This window comes from Herpailurus yagouaroundi, unplaced genomic scaffold, assembly GCF_014898765.1.
Source record: "Herpailurus yagouaroundi ecotype Mexico unplaced genomic scaffold, PumYag 217, whole genome shotgun sequence".
NCBI lineage: Eukaryota > Metazoa > Chordata > Mammalia > Carnivora > Felidae > Herpailurus > Herpailurus yagouaroundi.
In genome coordinates this window covers 4,218,448-4,239,365 of record NW_024412448.1, presented here as the reverse complement: position 1 = coordinate 4,239,365, position 20,918 = coordinate 4,218,448, and the positions used below count along the sequence as shown (strand labels likewise).

The following is a 20,918-nucleotide window of genomic DNA, read 5'->3' as shown; positions in this document are numbered from 1 at the left end:
AAGACATTTTTCTTTTATTTTCTTCCAGTGCATTTCCCCATCTGGAATTTACTTCAGTGTCTGGTATGAGGAAGAGATTTAATTGTTCCCCAAATGATTAACCAAATGTCCCTACCCCGTTGTCCCCGATTCGCTTGTTCTCTACTGATTTATAATCTACTCAAGTTTCACACAAATGTTTGCTTACTTCTGGGCTCTCTCGTAGGCTACCATGGCCTGCTTGTCTCTCCTCGTCCCCAGGAACACAGTATTTTACCTTCCAGGGCTCTATAACTGGTGATATGTGTAGGACAACGCGAGGGTGACTGGCCCCAAGAGCCCTCAGTTCGGGGCAGACGGATTACTGGTCCCCGTTCCTGAATCTCCCTTCCCAAACGATTCCCGCCTAGTCCCCTGAGTTTATTCTTCAGATAAACCTAAGAACCTCTCTGCTAACTATACAACTGCTTTTTTTTTTTCTCCCCCCCCCCCCCCCCGAGACTCTGATCACAACACATTCTAGATTCACAGGCTGGGGAGCACCGACCGCTTTCCCTTACGGGCCCAGGTATGTCTGTCCACTTGTTCAAGCGCTTTTTTTTCCCTCCAGTAAAGTGGTTTCTTTCCTTTCTGTTCACGGATTTAAAAAAAAAAAGACACGGGCACCTGGGTGGCTCATTCGGTTGAGCATCTGACTTCGGCTCAGGTCATGATCTCACGGTCCGTGGGTTCGAGCCCCGCGTCGGGCTCTGGGCTGACGGCTCGGAGCCTGGAGCCCGTTTCGGATTCTGTGTCTCCCTCTCTCTCTACCCCTACCCCGCTCATGCTCTGTCTCTCGTTCCCAAAAATGAATAAATGTGAAAACAAATTAAAAAAAAAAAAAAAGACACAGCAACGTTGGTTCCTAGTGCTGGCTTCTGAATGTGGTGCCCCACCGAGTCCCTCCCTCTCTCCCAGCATGGGTCAGCAGGATGCTGGGACGCTTAGGGAGACACAGGGCTGGGCAGGGAGCCTGCGGGCTAAGCGGGCACCGGCCCCGGGCGGGCACCGTGCGGTGGGCGCTAAGTGGGTGCTTCCACAGCTGAGTGCTGGGGTGACGGTCCTACCTCGCTCACTGCTTTCCTGAGAGCCCGGGTGTCCTCGGCCTGGGCGCAGCTCTGAGCCTCCAACAGGGCGATTTGGTCTTCCAGCTGGTTGGCTTTGGTGGTGAGCTGGTCCACGTGAAGGTCCTGGGAAACGACAGGCACCTCAGAGAGAATTCTCCAGAAGCCCCCGACCCAAGTCAGTGACTCCCCGCACCACCCCCCGCCTCGCTTCCGGCTGGCCACAGCCTCCCAGGGCCACGGCATTCACGCAAGAGGCAGAGCTAAGGGCCTTTTGGAAAATCAAAGGTTTGGTCACTGCATCGAGTTTGCAAAACACCTGCTGCTTCTTCTCCAACTCGGCCCGCGTCCGCTCCACTTCCGACTTCTTCACCACCCGCTTCATCACGCGGATGTCGTCACGCACGTCCTGGTCTATGTTTTGCAGGTAGAAAAGGTGCAGAGCCAGGCCCTCCAGCTCGGCCTGCAGAGCCGCCACTGCGGGAGGAAGAGGGGGAGGGCTGCTTGGGCACCGCGCACGAGGCGCCGTCTGGGCCCGCAGCCCCGGAAGGGCCCCCTCCCGCTGTTGTGAACCGAGCCTGGGAACCTGCTTCCAAACTACGGAGACCTTCAGGGCGCCTGGGGGGCTCCGTCGGTTGAGCGTCCGACTTCGGCTCAGGTCACGATCTCGAGGTTCGTGAGTTCGAGCCCCGCGTCGGGCTCCGTGCTGACGGCTCGGAGCCTGGAGCCTGCTTCTGATCCTGTGTCTCCCTCTCTCTCTGCCCCTCCCCTGCTCATGCTCTGTCTCCTTCTATCTCTCAAAAATAAATCAACGTTAAAACAAAACAAAAAACAAAGACCCAGAGTTAAAGTCCAGTTGGAGAGACAAAACCGCATGTGATCTGTATCCACGAATCACAACAAGCCGCTCGCTGCCCACCAAGTATTAAGGGCCCTCCCTGTGTCTAAGGATTTGCTGATAGTGTGTCAGGCTGTGAGGCATCGTGTGAATTTTACAGAGTTTTGTTTCGTCTGGTTTTTTACTGCTTAGAGGTTGCCAGTCTTAGGTAGAGCCCCTACACCCCAGGGGGAAGCCGGCCTAAGTGGGGCTCAGCTCTGCGGGAGCCCCCGGACTGCGATGGCTATGTTGGGGGCGCAGGCCGGAGCACCAAGGCTGTCCTCCACGGCCAGGCCCGGCCAGGCCGCACTTGCCACTCCCAAACCCCGAGGAATGGACTACTTTCAACTAAACTCACAGGAGCCTGATTTCTAAAGTCAGAACACCAGCTCATTTAGGCAGCTAACCCTCGATCAGCCCTAGTCTGCCCACTTGGATAGAACGTTCCGTTCTAAGGGGTGGATCCACGCCCAGGACTGATTTCTAGATCCCACGGTGGCTGGGTGAGTAGCGAGTTATGGCTGGTGTCCTCATGGGGAGCAGAGATCAGGACACAGGTGCACAGAGGAACGGCCAGGGGAGGACACGGGGAGAAGGAGGTGGCCACAAGCCTGGAGAGAGTCCTCGGGAGGACCCAGCGCTGCCCACACCCAGATCTCCGACTTCCGGCCTCCGTGGCACTGGGTTACAGCCGCCCGAGCTGACCGATTCACCCTCGCCTGAAACATGAGAGAGCGTGCGCGGAACCTTCCTTAAGAGCGCGAGTCCAACCGTGCTTTGCTTCTTAGCTGCCCGAGTAACTACAAGCCAGTATTTCCAATGCTCATTTAAATGTGCATTCTCGTGACATCGGTGGAGTTGAACCGAGTTTCACCGTCTTCATGGCCAGGTCTGTCCCTTCTCCAATTTGCCTGCTCACGTCCCCGGCCACACTGCTACTGGGATGTTGGTCGGCTTCTAAGAACTCTAGATGCATTAAAGGCCGGGTGGGCAGAACTTGAAAATGGCTCCCCTGGCCTTTGCCCTTGGGTGCGGTTCTTGCGATCGCATTGCGTTACCTATCGAAAGGGAAATGACCGGGTGGGCCAGGCCTAAGCAGGTGAGCCCTTCAAAAGCAGCGAGTTGTGTCCAACTGGTGGCCAAAGAGGAAGTCGGGGTGGGGGTGGGGGAGGTTTGCAGGATGAACGGGACCCAACGAGAGGGGAATTCTCCAAAGTTGGCTCACAGAGGAAAGGGGCCACATGGCGAGGGATGTGGGCGGCCTCCAGGAGCTGAAAGCCATCCCTGCTCACAGCCGGCGAGCAGCGCCACTCAGTCCTACAGCTGCCAGGAGCTGCATTCTGCCAACGCCACGAATGAGCCTGGAGTCGGATTTTCCCGGGTCTTCCCGCCTGCGCCGGGCCTCGGCCTCGTGATGGCCAAGCAGGGGGCCCGGCCAGCCGCGCCAGACCTCTGAGCTCCGGCAGCGTTCGCGCCCAGATCCACGGGCTGGTTTTAAGCCCCGAAGTTGGTGAGAGGCTGTTTCTCAGCAGCGGAAAACTAACACAGAGGACATGGATGTTGTCGCAGGTGCTCGAACGGGGTTTCTCCCCAGTTTGTGCTTGTCTTTCAACTCTGTCAACCCCTCTTGGTAAGTTTTAAGTTTCTGTGTAAGCAAACGTGCTGAGCTCCTCCCCTCTGGCCTCAGCGCTTCACGTCACGCTTACGGAGGCCTGCCTCACCCCGAGATGGTGTTTAAAAACGATCCCACATATTCTCCTAATGCTTCTGTGATTTTCTTAAATATTTACTGCAGCTGACCTTGCTTTTTGTATAGGGTGAAATAGGCACCTAGGTATTTATTTTCAGAGGACCGAGTGATCAAAACATACGCTAGGGGCTTAAAAACGCAATCTGTGCATTTCTGTAATTTGCAGTAAATTAGCTAAATTCCCAGGCGCGTTTCCTGCCGTTTTGCTCCGCACCGTCGATCTGTGTGCCCGTGTTTCCTTCCGCGTCATTCTGTGTTTATGGCTGTGGATTGACAGCGAGTGTCGATACCTGATGGGACAATTTTCCTTCATTATCTTTCCTTGTCAAAACATTCTTGGGTATTCTTGCGCGTTTAGTCTCCCAAGTAAACTTTAAAATCAGTTCGTGGAGAATGGAGAGCTTTTTATGTCTTGATATGGAATAACCTCCAGCATACATTGATACGAGAAGAAAGCAAGAGACAGAGCAGTGGGTATAACGTGTGCATACTTTCTTAAAAAAATGTTATTTATGTGTTTATTTTTGAGAGACAGAGAGAGAGAGAGGGAGAAACAGAGATCAGAGATCATGACCTGAGCCTAAGTCAGATGCTCAACTGACTTGAGCCACCCAGGTGCCCCGCACATACTTACAAAAAAAAAAAAAAAAAAAAATCCTTGTAACTCACTTTGCTTTTAAACCCCAAAACAGCCTTAGAAAAACACACAAGGACCACTGACGCCAGGTGCCCCCGTGGAGGGGAAGGGGGCCCGGGGGAGGGGGGAGGCTGCAGGACTTCGTGTCCCAGAGCCCTTGAATTTTGAGTTGTTACTTCTTGAAAATAATCAAGGGTCACAGAAGTGACCCTTCTACATTGTGTGGCTTTCCTTCCAATGACACGGGAGAGCTTTGTTTATGGAAATGTTTTATGTCCTTCAGTGAAATTTTACTGGTTTTCTCTGGGTAGGCTCACTCACTCCTTGTTAGATTTATTCTAAGTATTTTGTGGTTGTTACAACCATTGCGGATAAGATTTAAAAAAAAAAATTAGTTGTTAACGGGATATTACGGGCATAGGAGAAAATGCTAGATCGGGCATTCAGCTAGTTTATGGATTTCTTACTGTTTCTATCACTGTGTGTGTGTGTGTGTTTGTTTTAATCAACAATCTGGAATCCTCTGGGTAAACAATCATATGATTGGTAGAGAATGAGAATTTCCCATCCCAAATCCATATCTCATTTGTTTCGCCTGCTGGAGCCTCTGAGGCAAGGCCCACGGGGCGCTGGTGGCTTCCAGCTCCTCCCCGACGGGAGCTGTAACTTCCCTGGTGTTGCCACTCAGTGCGGTTTTCTTGTTCGCTGTTGAAAATAGGTACAAAGGACTTTCTTTCTACCCTGGTTTAGGATGGCCGATGGGTTTGAACAAGCGCCCGTTCTGTACCCACCCAGAAGATTTTTCTTTCCCTTCTCCTTTATCTCACTAGTATAATGCATTAGATTAGTAGATTTCTTCATTTCAAATGAAATGAATTCCTTCTGAGTTCCAGAAGGAAGCCCTTCCTGACTACGAGATATTTTTCTTTTGATTTGTGGCCGGATGCAATTTGCTACTATCGTACTTAGGTTTTCATACCTCGAAGGTGAGACTGCTTGCTACTTTTCTGTGTTTGTGGCTATCACGTTTGCAGTGGGGGTTATTCTGAGCTTTGTAAAGCGAGCCTGGGAAGATTCCCAAATCTCCCACCCTCTGGAGGGCTGGACAACATGGGAGGGTGTCCGTTCCTTTCGGGTTAGTAGGACTTTTCCATAACGTCTTTGACGACAAACTGGTGCTTTTAGGGAAAATAGATGTTTGATAACGTCTTCAGTTTCTTCGATGATGAGCTCAGTACGGTGCGTGGGCTTCTTGAAATAAAAAACAATGATGCCTCTGAATTGTCCTCATTCTCAGTGTCGCTAATTGTGTCGCGCCCTTTCTGTTTGTTGAGCGCGTCAGAAGTTTATTCAATCAGTTGGTCATTTCAAAAACTAAGTATTTGGGGGGCACCTGGGTGGCTCGGTCGGTTGAGCATCTGACTTCAGCTCAGGTCACGATCTCGCGGTTTGTGAGTTCGAGCCCCGCGTCGGGCTCTGTGCTGGCGGCTCGGAGCCTGGAGCCTGCTTCCGATTCTGTGTCTCCCTCTCTCTGCTCTTCCCCTGCTCGTGCTCTGTCTCTCTCTGTCTCTCAAAAATGAATAAATGTTAAAAAAAAAAACCCAACTAAGTATTTTTATCTATCAGACCAGCTCATTTTTTTTAAACCAGTTCTGCCATTTTATTTTGTTAACTTCCCCTTCCTACCTCTTTTGGTTAATTTGCCCTTTTTAAGCCTCTGGAAGTAGAATGTTTTAATTTCGGTGTTGTTAACGAAAAGCTAAATGAAACGATGCAAGGTCACGGGTTTTATCCAAGGGCTTCCCCCTACAGCCACAAGTGTGATTCGCGGCTTCTTTCCCATCCGTGCCCCAAGTAGTCTGTGGTCTCTTGACGGGAGGATGTGGACAGGACTCTTCTGGTCCCCTTCCCCTCCCTTCTGAGCATTGCTACCTTGTCCTTTACATTTGACATCTGTGATCCTCAGCTCTGACTGCACATCAGAATCACCTGCAAGCCTTTAAAAAAACAGAAAAAAAAAAAAAAAAAGACAAGAAACAAAAGGTCCTGGCCCTTCGTGGAACTAACTACTTCGTCGGAGCTGTGGGCTGGGCTGGGTCCCGGTGGCTCTGAGTCCCCTGGGCTCCCGCAAGGGGCAGAGGGTCCTCCCCGCCTGCCGGAGCCTGCTTTTGTCCTGCCCGTAAGCCGATAGCATTTTTTCCTTTGCCTTTGGAATTGAAAACTGTCACCAGCTGTGTCCAGGCACGTTTATTTTTTCTTCCAGCTGTCCGGCCCTCTGTGAGTCTTCATATTTGAAGACATAGCTTTCCGGAACTCACACAGATATTCTCCCCTGACGTTGTCGGTTAATGCCCCTGATCTCCTGGAATTTCTGTCTGATGGACGTTGACCGTCCCAGATCTAACAGCCGTGGCTTTTATTTTCTTCTCAAAACATCCATCACTTTGCTTGGGGTTTTTGCTCTGAATTCGGGGAAGAATTCTTCAAACCGGCCTCTGAGTTTACAAGTTCAGTTTTTAGCGGTATTGACTTGTCTGTTTAGAGACTTTTATTTTGTTTTGGTTTTGGGGGATGGTTATATTTTTTATTTCCAAGTAGCCTTTTCCCTCATCCTTTTTGCTCGTTTTACTGATGTGACGACCTCTAAGATCTCGGGCGGAGTACCCACTGGAACGTGCTCAGTCCTCTTCCGTTTTTGTTGTCGACCCTGTGCCTGGGACGGGTCTGCCCCATCGGCAGGGCCGGGACCACCACCCGAATCCCCTCGTGTTCCGGAAGGAGAAACCGTAACGTTTCTGGAATCCCTACCTGGTCGGACAGCTTCCCTTCCTGTGTCCGGTGACCTCCAGGAAGGACACGAAGTCCAAGAGATTACTGTATTTCTCCGGAAGCCTGTCCACACCCTGAGCCTCCCCTGAGGGGTCCTGGCGTGGAGGGGGTGGGGGCCCTACATTCTACCCCACCTGGAGGGTGCGACTCTTTATTGTTACAGCATGAATTTCGCCTTCTTGTCTTTTCGGTATTTTCTGTTAATTTGGTGGTGATCGGGGAGGGTGCTTGATAAAGGAGCATTTACCCCGACTCTGTCAATCCAGAAAATTCTGCGTTTCTCAGGGTCTAAATCATTCCCCATTGCAATGATCATAGAGTTGATGAAGAAACTTGGAAACATGAAAAAGCCCCAGGCTGAACTAATCACAGCAGAGCAAGCGAGCGAGCGGCCGTTCAGGGAGGCCGACGACCTGGCTCTGAGCAGGGTGGGGGCGGGGTGGGGGCTGTTTTACTAGGAAAAGCCCTATTGCCTCATCTGGTCCAAAGCCTCCCTGGGTTCTGCCCTGTCCCCTGGGCCATGGGCCCCGGCTTGTTCAAGCCCCTGGGCTCCAGACTGGGCCTCACCCATTCCTTCCCACTTATTTAAAGCCTGCCAAGCCCCGACGTCCCACTTGCCTCTTCAGCTTTGACCCCGTCTCCTTTCGCTGTTTGCTGCTTCACCTCATGAGGGGCCTTTGAAGACGCACATGACTTCCCTCCCTAAAGAGCCTGGGAAGCCCCCTAGGATATGACCACATCTTGCTTTTTCTCCCTGCGATCCCAGGGAGCCTTTGGGGGATGAGATGGTATGTGGCACCTCCCCATGGGGACGTGACAGCACGTGGCGACGCCCCACTGGGTCATGACGGCACTCGGGGGACACCCTCGGGGTCGTGCAGGCGCACAGGGACGTGACAGCACGCGTGGACACCCTCGGGGTCATGACGGCACTGGGGGACATCCTCGGGGTCGCGCAGGCGCACGGGGACGTGACAGCACGCGGGGACGCCCCACTGGGTCATGACGGCACTGGGGGACATCCTCGGGGTCGCGCAGGCGCACGGGGACGTGACAGCACGTGGGGACGCCCCACTGGGTCATGACGGCACTGGGGGACACCCTCGGGGTCGCGCAGGCACACGGGGACGTGACAGCACGCGGGGACGCCTCACTGGGTCGTGACGGCACTGGGGGACACCCTCGGGGTCGCGCAGGCGCACGGGGACGTGACAGCACGCGGGGACGCCCCACTGGGTCGTGACGGCACTCGGGGACACCCTCGGGGTCGCGCAGGCGCACGGGGACGTGACAGCACGCGGGGACGCCCCACTGGGTCGTGACGGCACTCGGGGACACCCTCGGGGTCGCGCAGGTGTACAGGGACGTGACAGCACGCGTGGACACCCTCGGGGTCATGACGGCACTGGGGGACACCCTCGGGGTCGCGCAGGTGCACAGAGATGTGACAGCACGCGGGGACGCCCCACTGGGTCATGACGGCACTGGGGGACACCCTTGGGGTCGCGCAGGCGCACGGGGACGTGACAGCACGCGGGGACGCCCCACTGGGTCATGACGGCACTCGGGGACACCCTCGGGGTCGCGCAGGCGCACGGGGACGTGACAGCACGCGGGGACGCCCCGCCTTACGCTTCTTGCGCTCGCCGTTGGCGTTCTGCCAGGTCTGGGCGTAGAGCTGGCGCGCGGCCCGCAGCTCCTCCTCCTTCTGTCGCCTGGCGCAGGCGGCCATCGAGTGCCGGTCGTGGCTCTTCTCCAGCTGCATCTGCAGGCGGGCCAGGTGCTGCTGGACCCCGTACAGATGCACCCCCAGCTCCTGCCGCTGGACCCGGCTTTGCTTGGTGGCCGCACCCTGCCGCAGAGAGAGGGGCTGCGTCAACGGACGGAGGCGCACAGACGGGCCCGGCGGCGCGGGGCCGCCTGGACAGATACGCACCAGCTCTTGAAGTTCCAGGTTCAGCTTCTCTATCTGTCGGTTGAGATAGTTCTTCAGGGCAGCCTGGAACCTTACCATCAGGGGCTAAAACGACAGAGAAGCCGGCCGGGGTCACTCTCCTGGCCTATGCAGGGCACAGCCGAGGTCGCCAGAGGTCTCCCTGGGGGCACGGAAAGGACTTCCACGCCGGGTGCTCCCCGCTTCTGCCCGGAGACCTACTCTGCCAGCCACAGATTAAAGGCACTCATGGCCCTGTCCCAGGCACTGAAGGCTTGAGCGCATTATTTTGGGGGAATGCCTGGGTGAGCTGGGGTGGTGGTCCTGGAACCCCCCTCCCCCACTTCCCTGGAGATGAGACGGGTGATGGACCTGGGTCGCCGGCGCTGAATGAGCACGGAGCCCCTTTTCCCACAGCAACTGCCGATCCTCTCCGGGGTGGGGGGTGGGCACCGCGACTGTCCAAATGGGCTCGGCCGGTCAAGATCTGCCTTCCCCGCTCACCAGAGGGGGCGGCCAGGGAGCTCATAACCTGGTAGGTTCGCTCCAAGCGGTGGCTCTGAGTGGGGGTGACCGCGCCCCCACCCGACGTCCAGCAGTATCTGGAGACATTTCTGGCTGTCACGGCTAAGCGGCAGGGGCGCTGTTGGCATCCAGCGCCTGGAGCCAGGGATGCTGTGTCCGACAGTCCCCCCCCCCCCCCCCGCCCCCAGAGAGTGACCCGGTCCCAATGTCAGCCGTGCCAAGGTTGAGACTTGGCAGAACAGGAGAAGACGCCTCACAGAGCAGCGGCCCAAACCGTGCAGACAAACTGCCGAGAGGGTGAGGGGCGCGCGGGGCCGGGGTGGGGCGTGGGGAGCTCTCCGTGTGTGCAGGGCGCCAGCAAGGCCTGGGAGCATGTCCTTACGTGGTCTGGGTCCAGAACCACCAGAGGGGTTCTGTCTTCCTCCGCCTCGTTGCTGCCCTCGGACTCTGTTCCGTCTACAGTCTCCTCCTTGGGAGGGCTTAGCTGCTGGATCTGGTCCAGGAAGGCGGGCACGGCCTCTCCCTCGGGCTCGGCATCAGGCTCCTCAGGGGGGACACCTGGGGAGACAGCAAGCCCTGTTGAGGGGCTAGTACGGTGCTTAACGAGGCCACTTGCAGACGCCATCAGGCGAGGCTGATGTCCAACCGCGTGCAACACGGTGGAAAAGAGAGACAAACGTCCAGGGGGTTGGGGCTCAGAAGCGCTGCTTACAGGGTCTTCTGTTCGTGAATCTTCTATGTGTCGATTTACATGATCCATAAGAAGGATCGCACTTTATTTATTTATTTTTATTTTTGAGAGCGCGCGCATGAAAGGATCACATTTTAAAGGTGATGTAGGGGCGCCTGGGTGGCTCAGCCCATTAAGCATCTGACTCTTGATTTCGGCTCAGGTCATGATCTCACGATCTGTGAGCTCGAGCCCCGCGTTGGGCTCTGTGCTGACAACACAGAGCCTACTTGGGATTCTGTCTCCCTCTCTGTCTGCCGCTGCCCTACTTGCTCTCGATCTCTCACTCAAAAAACTTGTAAAGAAGGTAAAAATTTTAAAAAGTTAATGTATATTACCTTTAATATATTCCAAGAAGGAAAGAAGTTTTGTAGATACTTTTCTAGACACAGATAGGGAATATTGGGTGACAGTTGGCTCCTTACTGAGGGACTACATTGTTTTGTTTTGTTTTTGATGGGAAACGGCTGAAAAGATTGACAAGAAATGAAATATCTGTGAGGCGCCACCTCCAGCTTCCCTATCCACTTGAGCTAGAGAGATCCTGTTCTGTTTTTAACTCGTTCAGATGTGAGCTATCTTTGGGTCACTTGTGGGGTGATACAGGGCTTTGTTAGCTGGACCATCCACGCACATGTACCGTAAGGAATAAGAAATACCCCAATTTGCTTTTCCCACGTCCACCACACTGGGATAGGGGACAGGGCGTGCCGAGCAAGCCTCTGAAACTCAGAAAACACATACACTGGAGGATTTTGTGGCCGAGCCCCTCTGTGAGACCAGGAGGCAGCAGGAAGTGGCAGTCAGGGGCTGTGGTTTGGGACATCATCGGATCTCAGTCACGGTTTGCTTCTGCCACTTACTTGGATAGGCCACTAAATGACTCTTAGGATCTTTGTAAAATGGGAGACTGGTTCCTACGTCATCAGGTTACTGTAAGGATTAAACACGATGCGACAGAGTGAATAATACCTATTAATAACATTTTTGTCTTTAGGCTCATAGCTGAACAAGAAATGAGGTAACAGGTGGCGAATGAGTGGCACCGCTCACACTGAAGGGGATGTGAAGGGGCTTATTCCATGGGCAGGACAGGACGGGATGGCCCGGCGGGTGCCGTGGTACCTGGCTCCTGCGTGAAGGGTTCTTTCGTGCTCAAGAGCAGCTCGTCAAAGTCCAAGGACGTGATGCTACTTCCCTGGCTCAGTCGGAGATGGTGTCGTGTCCCCAGAGGGAAGACTTTTTGCTGGAGCTCTTCGTGCGAGGATTTCTAGAGCAAGAACAACCAAACCCAAATCAACGAGGGCTTCATCAGGACTGAAGTTACTTGATTTTGACCTATTCCAGTGTTCAAAGTTCAACGTAATTGCTAAAACAAAAGAAAACCATTTGGATATAAAGGTTATTTGGCTTTTGCAAAATGGAAAACATCTACGCCCCCGACCCCAGGAATTCAGGAATGGTCTCTGCCTGTCTAGAACTGTAGCAAAGTGTACATGCTGAGGTATGGACGTGTGTCACACGTGGGGTTCTTTACTTCCAGATGCTGATCTCCCCGAGGATGGTAAGCAACATTTCTGAGCCTCCTCTGTACAAAAGGCTGCTGGAAAGCCTCAGCCCCAGGCAAGAGGGTTGCTTCTACTTTTTTCCAAACCATCCCACTTTAGGGACATCTTGATAAGAAAAAGTCTTCTCTCTATCAAACTCAACACCCAAAAAACAAGTAATCCAGTGAAGAAATGGGCAAAAGACATGAACAGACACTTCTCCAAAGAAGACATCCAGATGGCCAACCGACACATGAAAAAATGCTCAACATCACTCATCATCAGGGAAATACAAATCAAAACCACAATGAGATACCACCTCACACCTGTCAGAATGGCTAACCTTAACAATTCCGGCAACAACAGATGTTGGCGAGGATGCGGAGAGAGAGGATCTCTTTCGCACTGCTGATGGGAATGCAAACTGGTGCAGCCACTCTGGGAAACAGTATGGAGGTTCCTCAAAAAACTAAAAATAGAACTACCCTACGACCCAGCAATTGCACTACTAGGCATTTATCCACGGGATACAGGTGTGCTGTTTTGAAGGGGCACATGCACCCCAATGTTTATAGCAGCACTATCGACAATAGCCAAAGTACGGAAAGAGCCCAAATGTCCATCGATGGATGAATGGATAAAGAAGACATGATATATATACAGTGAAATATTACTCGGCAATCAAAAAGAATGAAATCTGGCCATTTGCAACTACGTGGATGGAACTAGAGGGTATTATACTAAGCAAAATTAGTCAGAGAAAGACAAATATCATATGACTTCACTCATATGCAGACTTTAAGATACAAAACAGATGAACATAAGGGAAGGGAAGCAAAAGTAATATAAAAACAGGGAGGGGGACAAAACAGAAGAGACTCTTAAATATGGAGAACAAACTGAGGGTTACTGGAGGGGTGGTGGGAGGGGGGAGGGGCTAAATGGGGGAGGGGCACTAAGGAATCTACTCCTGAAACCATGGTTGCACTACATGCTAACTAACTTGGATGTAAATTAAAAAATAAATTAAATTTTAAAAAAAGAAAAGAAAACATCTTCTCTCGATAAAAATGCCTGCCTCCGTTTTAGCTTTAAAAGATACTCTTGCAATAATATTACTGTTGATGATAATTATTGCTGCTGTTGAACTGGTGGGTATTGGTAACAACAATGACCCTGCACAACACCCCGTGAGGAGGTGATAGGAGTCACTTCTGTTATCTGGCGGTGGGGGGGGGGGCGGGGGGGTGGGGAGGAAGCAGCCTCACAGCAGCTAAAGAACTTGCCTCAAGTTCCCACAGTCGGCCAAGGGCAGGTGCAGACTTGGGACGCCTCAACCCTCAGCTCGTGCTCTTTCTAATACTTCCTCAGGTGATGCCGATTCTAGAAACCACCCCCGAGGCGTCCAGAACCGTAATGACAGTAATGGGGGCCCAGAGTCAAAAGCCCACCTCTGCGGTGTCCAGAAAAGGCTTCTCCCCCTGAAAATTCAACGAGGCATCCAGAGGCCGATGCACTTGGCAGCTCCCTCCCTGCAATTCCTCTTCTTCCTAAAGACTGAGCACCAGTTGAGAGGAAGGAAAATCAGGCTCTCTCTCAGGTTTGTCTCTGCCCTTCTGGCTGATCACACTTGGAAACTGTTTCCCTGTGCGTTTTCTAGAAACTAGACCCACGGGCGCACACTGAGTTTACAGCTCACATCACCAAGTGGCCCACGCTTCTCATCTTCTGGACATCTTACGAGGTGGAGACACTTGCTCTTCTGAGTTTAATTAGTGGGCATCAAACCATATTATTCTCCAAAGCTATTAACTCTCTTGGGTTCATCAGGTGGGGCAGGATCTTTGCTTTGTGGTTCAGAACGGTGGCTTTGGATCGAGAGCAACCATCACAGCTGTGCGACTCTGGGCAGGGAAGTCTGTCTGCCCGTTCCCTCATCTGTACAGTAATCATAGTTCCTGCCCCACAGGGTTGTTGTCAGATTCACTGAGACAGCAACGTCAAGGGTGTAGGCGCGTCCAGCCCAGAGTCGAAGATAGAGGAATGTAACCCTGCTCCTTGCTTTCCTTCCAGAACAACTCAAACCTGAAGCCAGCAGGTGGGGCTGGCCTAATGTGGGGTGAGGAGGGCTGGTTCCAGAGACCGTCCCTGTGGGGGGTCATCACCGCACAGGTGACAGGCCTGGGCCTGGAGACAGGAGTCCCCACAGACGATAGCCTGGCACAGAGTCAGAGCCCAAACATCCTGGGGCCCGCCTGGGTGGGGTTGGCCCCACAGTGACGAGGGTGACTGGGGCGTCCCAGTGTGGGGTGTCGCAGTTCAGGTGGGGTGAGAAGGGTCCACTGGAGGGTGGAGAAATGCAGTGAGGGTTACACCTCGGGGGCTGATCAAATTAATAATTACATCAAGGAGAATGGAGGCTCGGCTTCCCATTGTTGGAAAAAGGACATGGGAATATGGAAAGGGAGGACATCAAGAGGAACCCACTCGGGGGTGAGTGGTGTTAGAGAAAGCTTGGTGTGAGGTTGGTGTGTGTGTGTGTGTGTGTGTGTGTGTGTGTGTGTGTGTGGCATGTGCGTGTGTGTTGTGTATGATACTGAGAGATCCTGGGGACAGTGACATCCCAGTCAATGAGATTACCTGGCACCTGAATCTTAACTTCTAAATTCTGTTTTCCATTAAAAGAAACCAGGCTCCTGGAGAAATGTCTGATTCGAGGGCCAGGCAGTTCTGTGCCAGAGAATGAGAAAGTTCTCCAAGGATGATGGCAGTTAAAAAAAAGCATGATGTGGGTACGTCAGAAGGACACAAAGACCAACTTAAATGGGCTCTCATAGGCCAAATTGGGGACAGTTTCTATTCAGTGTTGTACTGGAAGTACTGGCCAGTGTAAGAAGGCAAGAAAAAGAAATGAAGGGCATCTAGATTTGAAAGGAAGAAGTTATACTGCTTTTATTCACAAACAACATGATCATCCTTATGAAGCATTGTATGGATTCTACAAAAACAAAAAAGCTACTAGAACTAACAAGGGTGTTGGGGGCACTTGGGTGGCTCAGTCGGTTAAGTGACAAACTCTCACTTTTGGCTCAGGTCATGATCTCACGGTTTGTGGGTCGGAGCCCTGCATCGGTCTGTCTGTGCTGGCAGAGCAGAGCCTGCTTGGGATTCTCTCTCTCCCCCTCTCTCTCTGCCCCTCACTAGCAGGGTGTTTAGCAATGTTGCTGGATATAAGATCAATATACAAAAATCAGTTGTGTTTCTATATACAATATAGCAACAAACAATTGGAAGACATTTAAAATACCATCAAAAAATCCAAAATAGTGAGGGATAAATCTGATAAAAGATGGACCTGTACACACTGCTGAGAGAAATATGAACTCCTAGAAATATGGTGGTAATGTGATTTTTTTTTCTTCATTTGAAATACTCACTTTCCTATCTTAAACAAAAAGAGCACCTTCCCACACAATTTTTCTTTTCTTTTCTTTTTATTTAATTAATTTATTTTGAGAGACAGAGAGAGTGAGCAGGGGAGGGACAGAGAGAGAGAGGGAGAGAGAGAACCCCAAGCAGGCTCCACACTGTCAGTTTGAAGCCCAACGTGGGGCTTGAACTCACTAGCCGTGAGATCATGACCCGAGCCGAAACTAAGAGTTGGACACTTAACCAACTGAGCCACCCAGGCGCCCCCACACCCAATTTTTCTTACATGCAAAGGGGTAAACGGTAACTTCGCAGTGGAGAAGAATGGCCCTTTTTCATCAAGGGATCCAAACCAACATCATTGGTAATGGGACAAACTATGACTGTGTGCCACCTGTTAGGACACAAGGAGGACACAGAATCCATCTGTGAACCCTTTCCATTGGATCATAACCCAGATTGCATCAAGAGGAAAACCAGGAATATTCAAACTGAGGGACATTTTAAAAGTGGCTGGCTGGTAGTCTTTAAAAGTGTCAAGGCCATTAAAGTCAAGGAAAGCTTAAGTCCTGACAGAAGGGACAGCTAAAAGCCACATGTGATTTGCAACGCACTTCTGTTATAAAAGACATCATTTGGACACTTGGTGAATGAGGCCTGAGGATTATCTGGTAATGTGATGAAATTTCCTGATTTTGATAGTTATATTTTGGTTGTTCGTGGGAGGCACGCATAGAAGCACTTGGAGGCAATGGGGCATCAGATCGTCAACTTACTCTCCGAGGTTAAAAAAATAAAAAGTTCTTCGAATAATACTTCAATTTTCCTTTTTTCTGTCTTTCTTTTGTTTTTTAAGCAGCTCAATGCCTAGTGTGGAGCCCGACACGGGGCTTGAACTCCTGACTCTGAGGTCAAGACTTGAGCTGAGATCAAGAGTCGGACACCTAACTGACTGAGCCACCCAGATGCCCCCATGATTCAATTTTTCTATAATCCCATGCTTGTTCAAAAATTTAAAAAAGAGGGGCGCCTGAGTGGTTCAGTCGGTTAAGGGGCCGACTTCGGCTCAGGTCATGATCTCACGGTTCGTGGGTTCGAGCCCTGCGTCAGGCCCTGTGCTGACAGCTCAGAGCCTGGAGCCTGCTTCAGATTCGGTCTCTCCCTCTTCCACTACCCTTCCCCCCTTGTGCTCTCTCTCTCTCTCTCTTTCTCTCTCTCTCAAAGATAATCATTAACAAATCAGGAGACTATAGATGCTGGTGAGGATGTGGAGAAACGGGAACCCTCTTGCACTGTTGGTGGGAATGCAACCTGGTGCAGCCACTTTGGAAAACAGTGTGGAGGTTCCTCAAAAAATTAAAAATAGATCTACCCTATGACCCGCCAATAGCACTGCTAGGAATTTACCCAAGGGATACAGGAGTGCTGGTGCATAGGGGCACTTGTACCCCAATGTTTATAGCAGCACTTTCAACAATAGCCAAAGTATGGAAAGAGCCTAAATGTCCATCAACTGATGAATGGATAAAGAAATTGTGGTTTATATACACAATGGAATACTACGTGGCAATGAGAAAGAATGAAGTATGGCCTTTTGTTGCAACATGGATAGAACTGGAAAGTGTTATGCTAAGTGAAATAAGCCATACAGAGAAAGACAGATACCATATGTTTCCACTCTTACGTGGATCCTGAGAAACTTAACAGAAGACCATGGGGGAGGGGAAGGAAAAAAAAGTTGGAGAGGGAGGGAGCCAAACCATAAGAGACTCTTAAACACTGAGAACAAACTGAGGGTTGATGGGAGGTAGGAGGGAGGGGAAAGTGGACGATGGGCATTGAGGAGGGCACCTGTTGGGATGAGCACTGGGTGTTGTATGGAAACCAATTTGACAATAAATTTCATATTAAAAAAATAAAAAGAAATAAAGAGAAGAAAAGAAAATTAAAAGACAGTAACTATTGTCATTATAATCATTATGATCTAGAATTGCCCTGTCCAATATGGTAGCCACTAGCAACAAGTGGTTATATCAATTTAATTAGAATCCTAATTAAAAATTCAGTCCCTCCATCTCTGAAGCCACATGTGACTGATGGCAACCATGTTGGACAGCAAAGATAAGGAGCATTTCTATCATCATGAAAAGTTTCACTGGACAGTGCCGTTCTGGAGACCAGAATCCTGGATGCCCTTACTGAAATGTTCCCAACCTAGGGCTGGCGAACACCAAAGAAAGGTCCAGAAACTCTTGGCATTCAACAGCAGGTCCTAAGACCTCAGTTTGCTAAGAAATTTCTAACAGGAATTGTGATGTGTTTTTATAACGTGCCCCGAGTTCTTCACCCAGGGTGACAGACCACAGAGGCAATAAAACACTTTCATAAAACAGACCTCAGGGCCACTCACCGGCGTGCTAGTCTGGGGTCCGGAAGCATCCCGGCCTATTTGTTCGGATAAGCCCAAGGCTTGCAGGGATGCCTGTGCGGAGGTGTCCCCTGGTTCTCCGGATTCTGACGGACCGGGAGCTCCTCTGTCTTCGGGAACAGCTTCCCCGCCCACATGTTCGTACAGGTATGTGGGGCCCGCTTCCTCTCTGGGCATCTCCGCAGGACTTTTGTATAAAGAAGCCAGATCCGTAGAACTGACTTTCCCTTCGGGTGATGTGCCTTCCATATCGGATTCGAACTCTCCTTCAGATTCAAATTCCTCTTCTGTCTCCACTTCTTCAACACTTTCGACTTCTCCCTCAATCTCGGTCTCTCCTTCAGTTGTGACTTTCTCATCGTCTTCAGAAAGCTTTGCGGCATCGACAGCCTCGTCATCGTTCTGGTCACTGCTCCTCTCTGTTGGTGGGATCTATAGATGCGTGGCAGGGGGAAAAAAAAATCAGGAAACACAGTATAAGGCGCCCTGTGAAGTTTTACTCTTCATTGTGTAATTATGCGGACGGGAAAATCGCATCTGTACACGTCTGCGTGTCACTGAGAGAATACGCTCCACGCTTTATCTGTTCCCTCCAGTGTTTGTGATTTTTGCGTCCTTTGCTATAGAAACCGAATTCCGAAAACCTCAGGGTGATCTGAGTAGGAGACGGGGGTGGGGGGCATCCTGACTAGCCACCAACACTCCAGAATGGGAAGGAAGGAAAACGAGTTTCTCTGCGATGGGATTGAGTCTGTTCTAGTGCAACGTACAAGATCACTGTACGGTCTTCTTGAACAGCTCTTAACTCTTTAATTCCGTGCCTACAAGCCCAGCACACACAGCCCACCCCACAGGGAACCTTACCCTGTCGCCTTCAACACTCTGATCCCCGCCTTCATCATTCTGGCCCTTCTCTCCTTCAGCAGTTGATTCGCCTTCTGGCTCAGACCTGGGTGCAGATATACAGTCTAAGTTTCCAATAACAGCGTTCTTTTTCTTAGCATCTATGACCTCCCAGTGTCTGTATATATTCTTATTTACTTGTTCATTATCTGCCTTCCCTCTAGGCTGTTGGCCATGACTTTGTTATGTTTGTCACCAACCCCAGCACTAGATCATACCTGTTACCTGGAGGGAGGGAGTGCCACAAAAGAGTCGCTGTACGAATGAATGAAAAATAATTATGGAAACATCAAAGGAACAGCGTAAGTAGATTACAACAGAAAAGTCACCCTGAATATATATACATACATATATATATGTGTGTGTGTGTGTGTGTATGTGTGTGTGTGTGTGTGTGTGTGTCTGGGACAAAACTGGGGAAAAGAAATACAAAATAAAAGAATGTTGCACAGAAGGGACAAATTCAGAGACCCTTGGTTAGTTTCTCCATGATTTCCATAGTACAAGGATGTCATGACTTACATTCTTTTTTTTTTTTTTTAATATTTATTTGGGGGGAAAGCACAAAGGGAGAGGGGCAGAGAGAGGGGGACAGAGGATCTGAACTTCAGCAGGCTCTGCACCGACAGCAGTGAGCCTGATGTGGGGCTGGAACCCACAAAACCACGGGATCCGAGCTGAAGTCAGATGCTCAACTCACGGAGCCACCCAGGTGCCCTATCATTTACATTCCTAAAATTATGTCTTCTAATGAAAAATACAAGCTTATTTTTTTAAAAAAGTCAGACTAACCCAGAAGTGTGTGACACAGTGAAAATGCTCTGTGACTCTCCCTCCCCTTCTCAAGAGAACCACTAGTAATAGAAGAGATTTAAGGGTATATTCTTTCAAATACTTTTCTATGCATTTAATCGCGCGCGCACACACACACACACACACACTTAGAGATCACACTCTACATACTGTTTTCCATTTAGTCTTTTCATTTTCTGTAACTTGGAATTCTTTCCATATCAGTACATATAAATCGACTTTTTTTTTTTAATGAAACACTACAGAAGCATCAAAAGTAAAAGGTCAAATTCTTTACTTTTTTTTTTTTAATTTTTTTTCAACGGTTTTTATTTATTTTTGGGACAGAGAGAGACAGAGCATGAACGGGGGAGGGGCAGAGTGAGAGGGAGACACAGAATCGGAAACAGGCTCCAGGCTCCGAGCCATCCAGAGCCTGACGCGGGGCTCGAACTCACGGACCGCGAGATCCTGACCTGGCTGAAGTCGGACGCTTAACCGACTGCGCCACCCAGGCGCCCCAAGGTCAAATTCTTTAAAATAGTTTCTGTCCTTTTAAATAAAGCTTGAGAGCACAGAGGCTGGTGGCAGGTTCTTTACGTGGCTACTGTCTACCTGTGTCTACCTGTGTGCGGAGGACGGTCACCCAGGGGCTTTCAGGCCACAAGGACCCTGACCCTTCCCCTCCCGCACTCAACATTGGCAGGGGGGAGGGGTCCGCCCTTCCAGGACGGAGGGGCGGGGCGGCCCAGGCCCACAGAGACCCCCACTCCCAGGCCTCTCAGCAGGCACAGCCAAGCATAGTGTTGCCATGGTTACTGCGGGGCTAGCAAGTACGGGGGTTCAGGGAGCAGAGCGGCCGGAGCGAGGGGGACGCTGACAAAGGGACTGGAGACGGGAAGGGGCGCGGAGGCTTGGGGGTGGCGGGGTTGGGGGGAAGGCGGGAAAGCCCAACGGAGCGGGTATGGGAGGGGCGCAGGTGCGGGGAAGGGGGCGTGAGGGGAAGGGACGCCCCGGAGGCTACGCCAAGGGGGAGGCGTGGGGGCGCTGCGAGACCCGCGACCCTCGCCCCGCTTACCCGCCGGCCGGGCCGCCCGGCTCCGCCATCTCCCGTTGCTAGGCGACGCCGTCAACATCCGGCGGGCGGGGACCACGCGCGGGGCTGGCGCTGGCTGCGCGGCGGCGCGGCCTTTGTGCCACCGAAGCGCGCTAGAGGCGCACAGCACCGAAATACGTGCACACACACACTCACACACACATGGTTTGTCCGTCTCTGAGTCCGAGCTCTGTCCCGCCCGGCTCGGGTTCTGTAAAGCGACCGCCGTGTCTACGAGCGTCCAGCCAGGCAACTCCGCTGCCCCGGGCACCGGCGACCGCCAAGCGCCCCGAAAGTGGCAGGCGGAGGTGGGGGCTCGAGGGGCTCCGGAGCAGGCTTCTCCGTGGTGGTGGGGGGGGG

At 51.6% G+C, this 20,918-nt stretch overlaps 2 protein-coding genes across 4 annotated transcripts in view; one reads left to right on the top strand and one right to left on the bottom strand.

Annotated features, from left to right (window-relative positions):
• The window catches only part of CCDC40 (coiled-coil domain 40 molecular ruler complex subunit), a 42,836-nt gene extending 22,182 nt beyond the window's left edge, over nucleotides 1-20,654 (bottom strand). The window contains exons 1-9 of one of the 2 annotated variants that reach the window (XM_040456591.1): nucleotides 20,541-20,654; nucleotides 18,632-18,716; nucleotides 17,750-18,199; nucleotides 11,489-11,633; nucleotides 10,016-10,191; nucleotides 9,112-9,195; nucleotides 8,808-9,027; nucleotides 1,402-1,559; nucleotides 1,086-1,208 (exon numbers count right to left, since the gene is read on the bottom strand). In XM_040456591.1, the coding sequence (XP_040312525.1) occupies nucleotides 1,086-1,208; nucleotides 1,402-1,559; nucleotides 8,808-9,027; nucleotides 9,112-9,195; nucleotides 10,016-10,191; nucleotides 11,489-11,633; nucleotides 17,750-18,199; nucleotides 18,632-18,716; nucleotides 20,541-20,569 (1,470 nt within the window). In that variant the 5' untranslated portion in view covers nucleotides 20,570-20,654. Of the gene's footprint in view, nucleotides 1-1,085; nucleotides 1,209-1,401; nucleotides 1,560-8,807; nucleotides 9,028-9,111; nucleotides 9,196-10,015; nucleotides 10,192-11,488; nucleotides 11,634-17,749; nucleotides 18,200-18,631; nucleotides 18,717-19,633; nucleotides 19,740-20,540 lie in introns of those variants that run through there. The other variant, XM_040456592.1, reaches the window with a different exon arrangement.
• An 85-nt stretch (nucleotides 20,655-20,739) lies between these two features.
• TBC1D16 (TBC1 domain family member 16) overlaps nucleotides 20,740-20,918 on the top strand; it is an 80,494-nt gene continuing 80,315 nt past the window's right edge. For both annotated transcript variants that reach the window (XM_040456594.1, XM_040456593.1), the window contains exon 1: nucleotides 20,740-20,866. The gene's annotated coding sequence lies outside the window, so the exon portion shown is untranslated. The remainder of the gene's footprint in view (nucleotides 20,867-20,918) is intronic.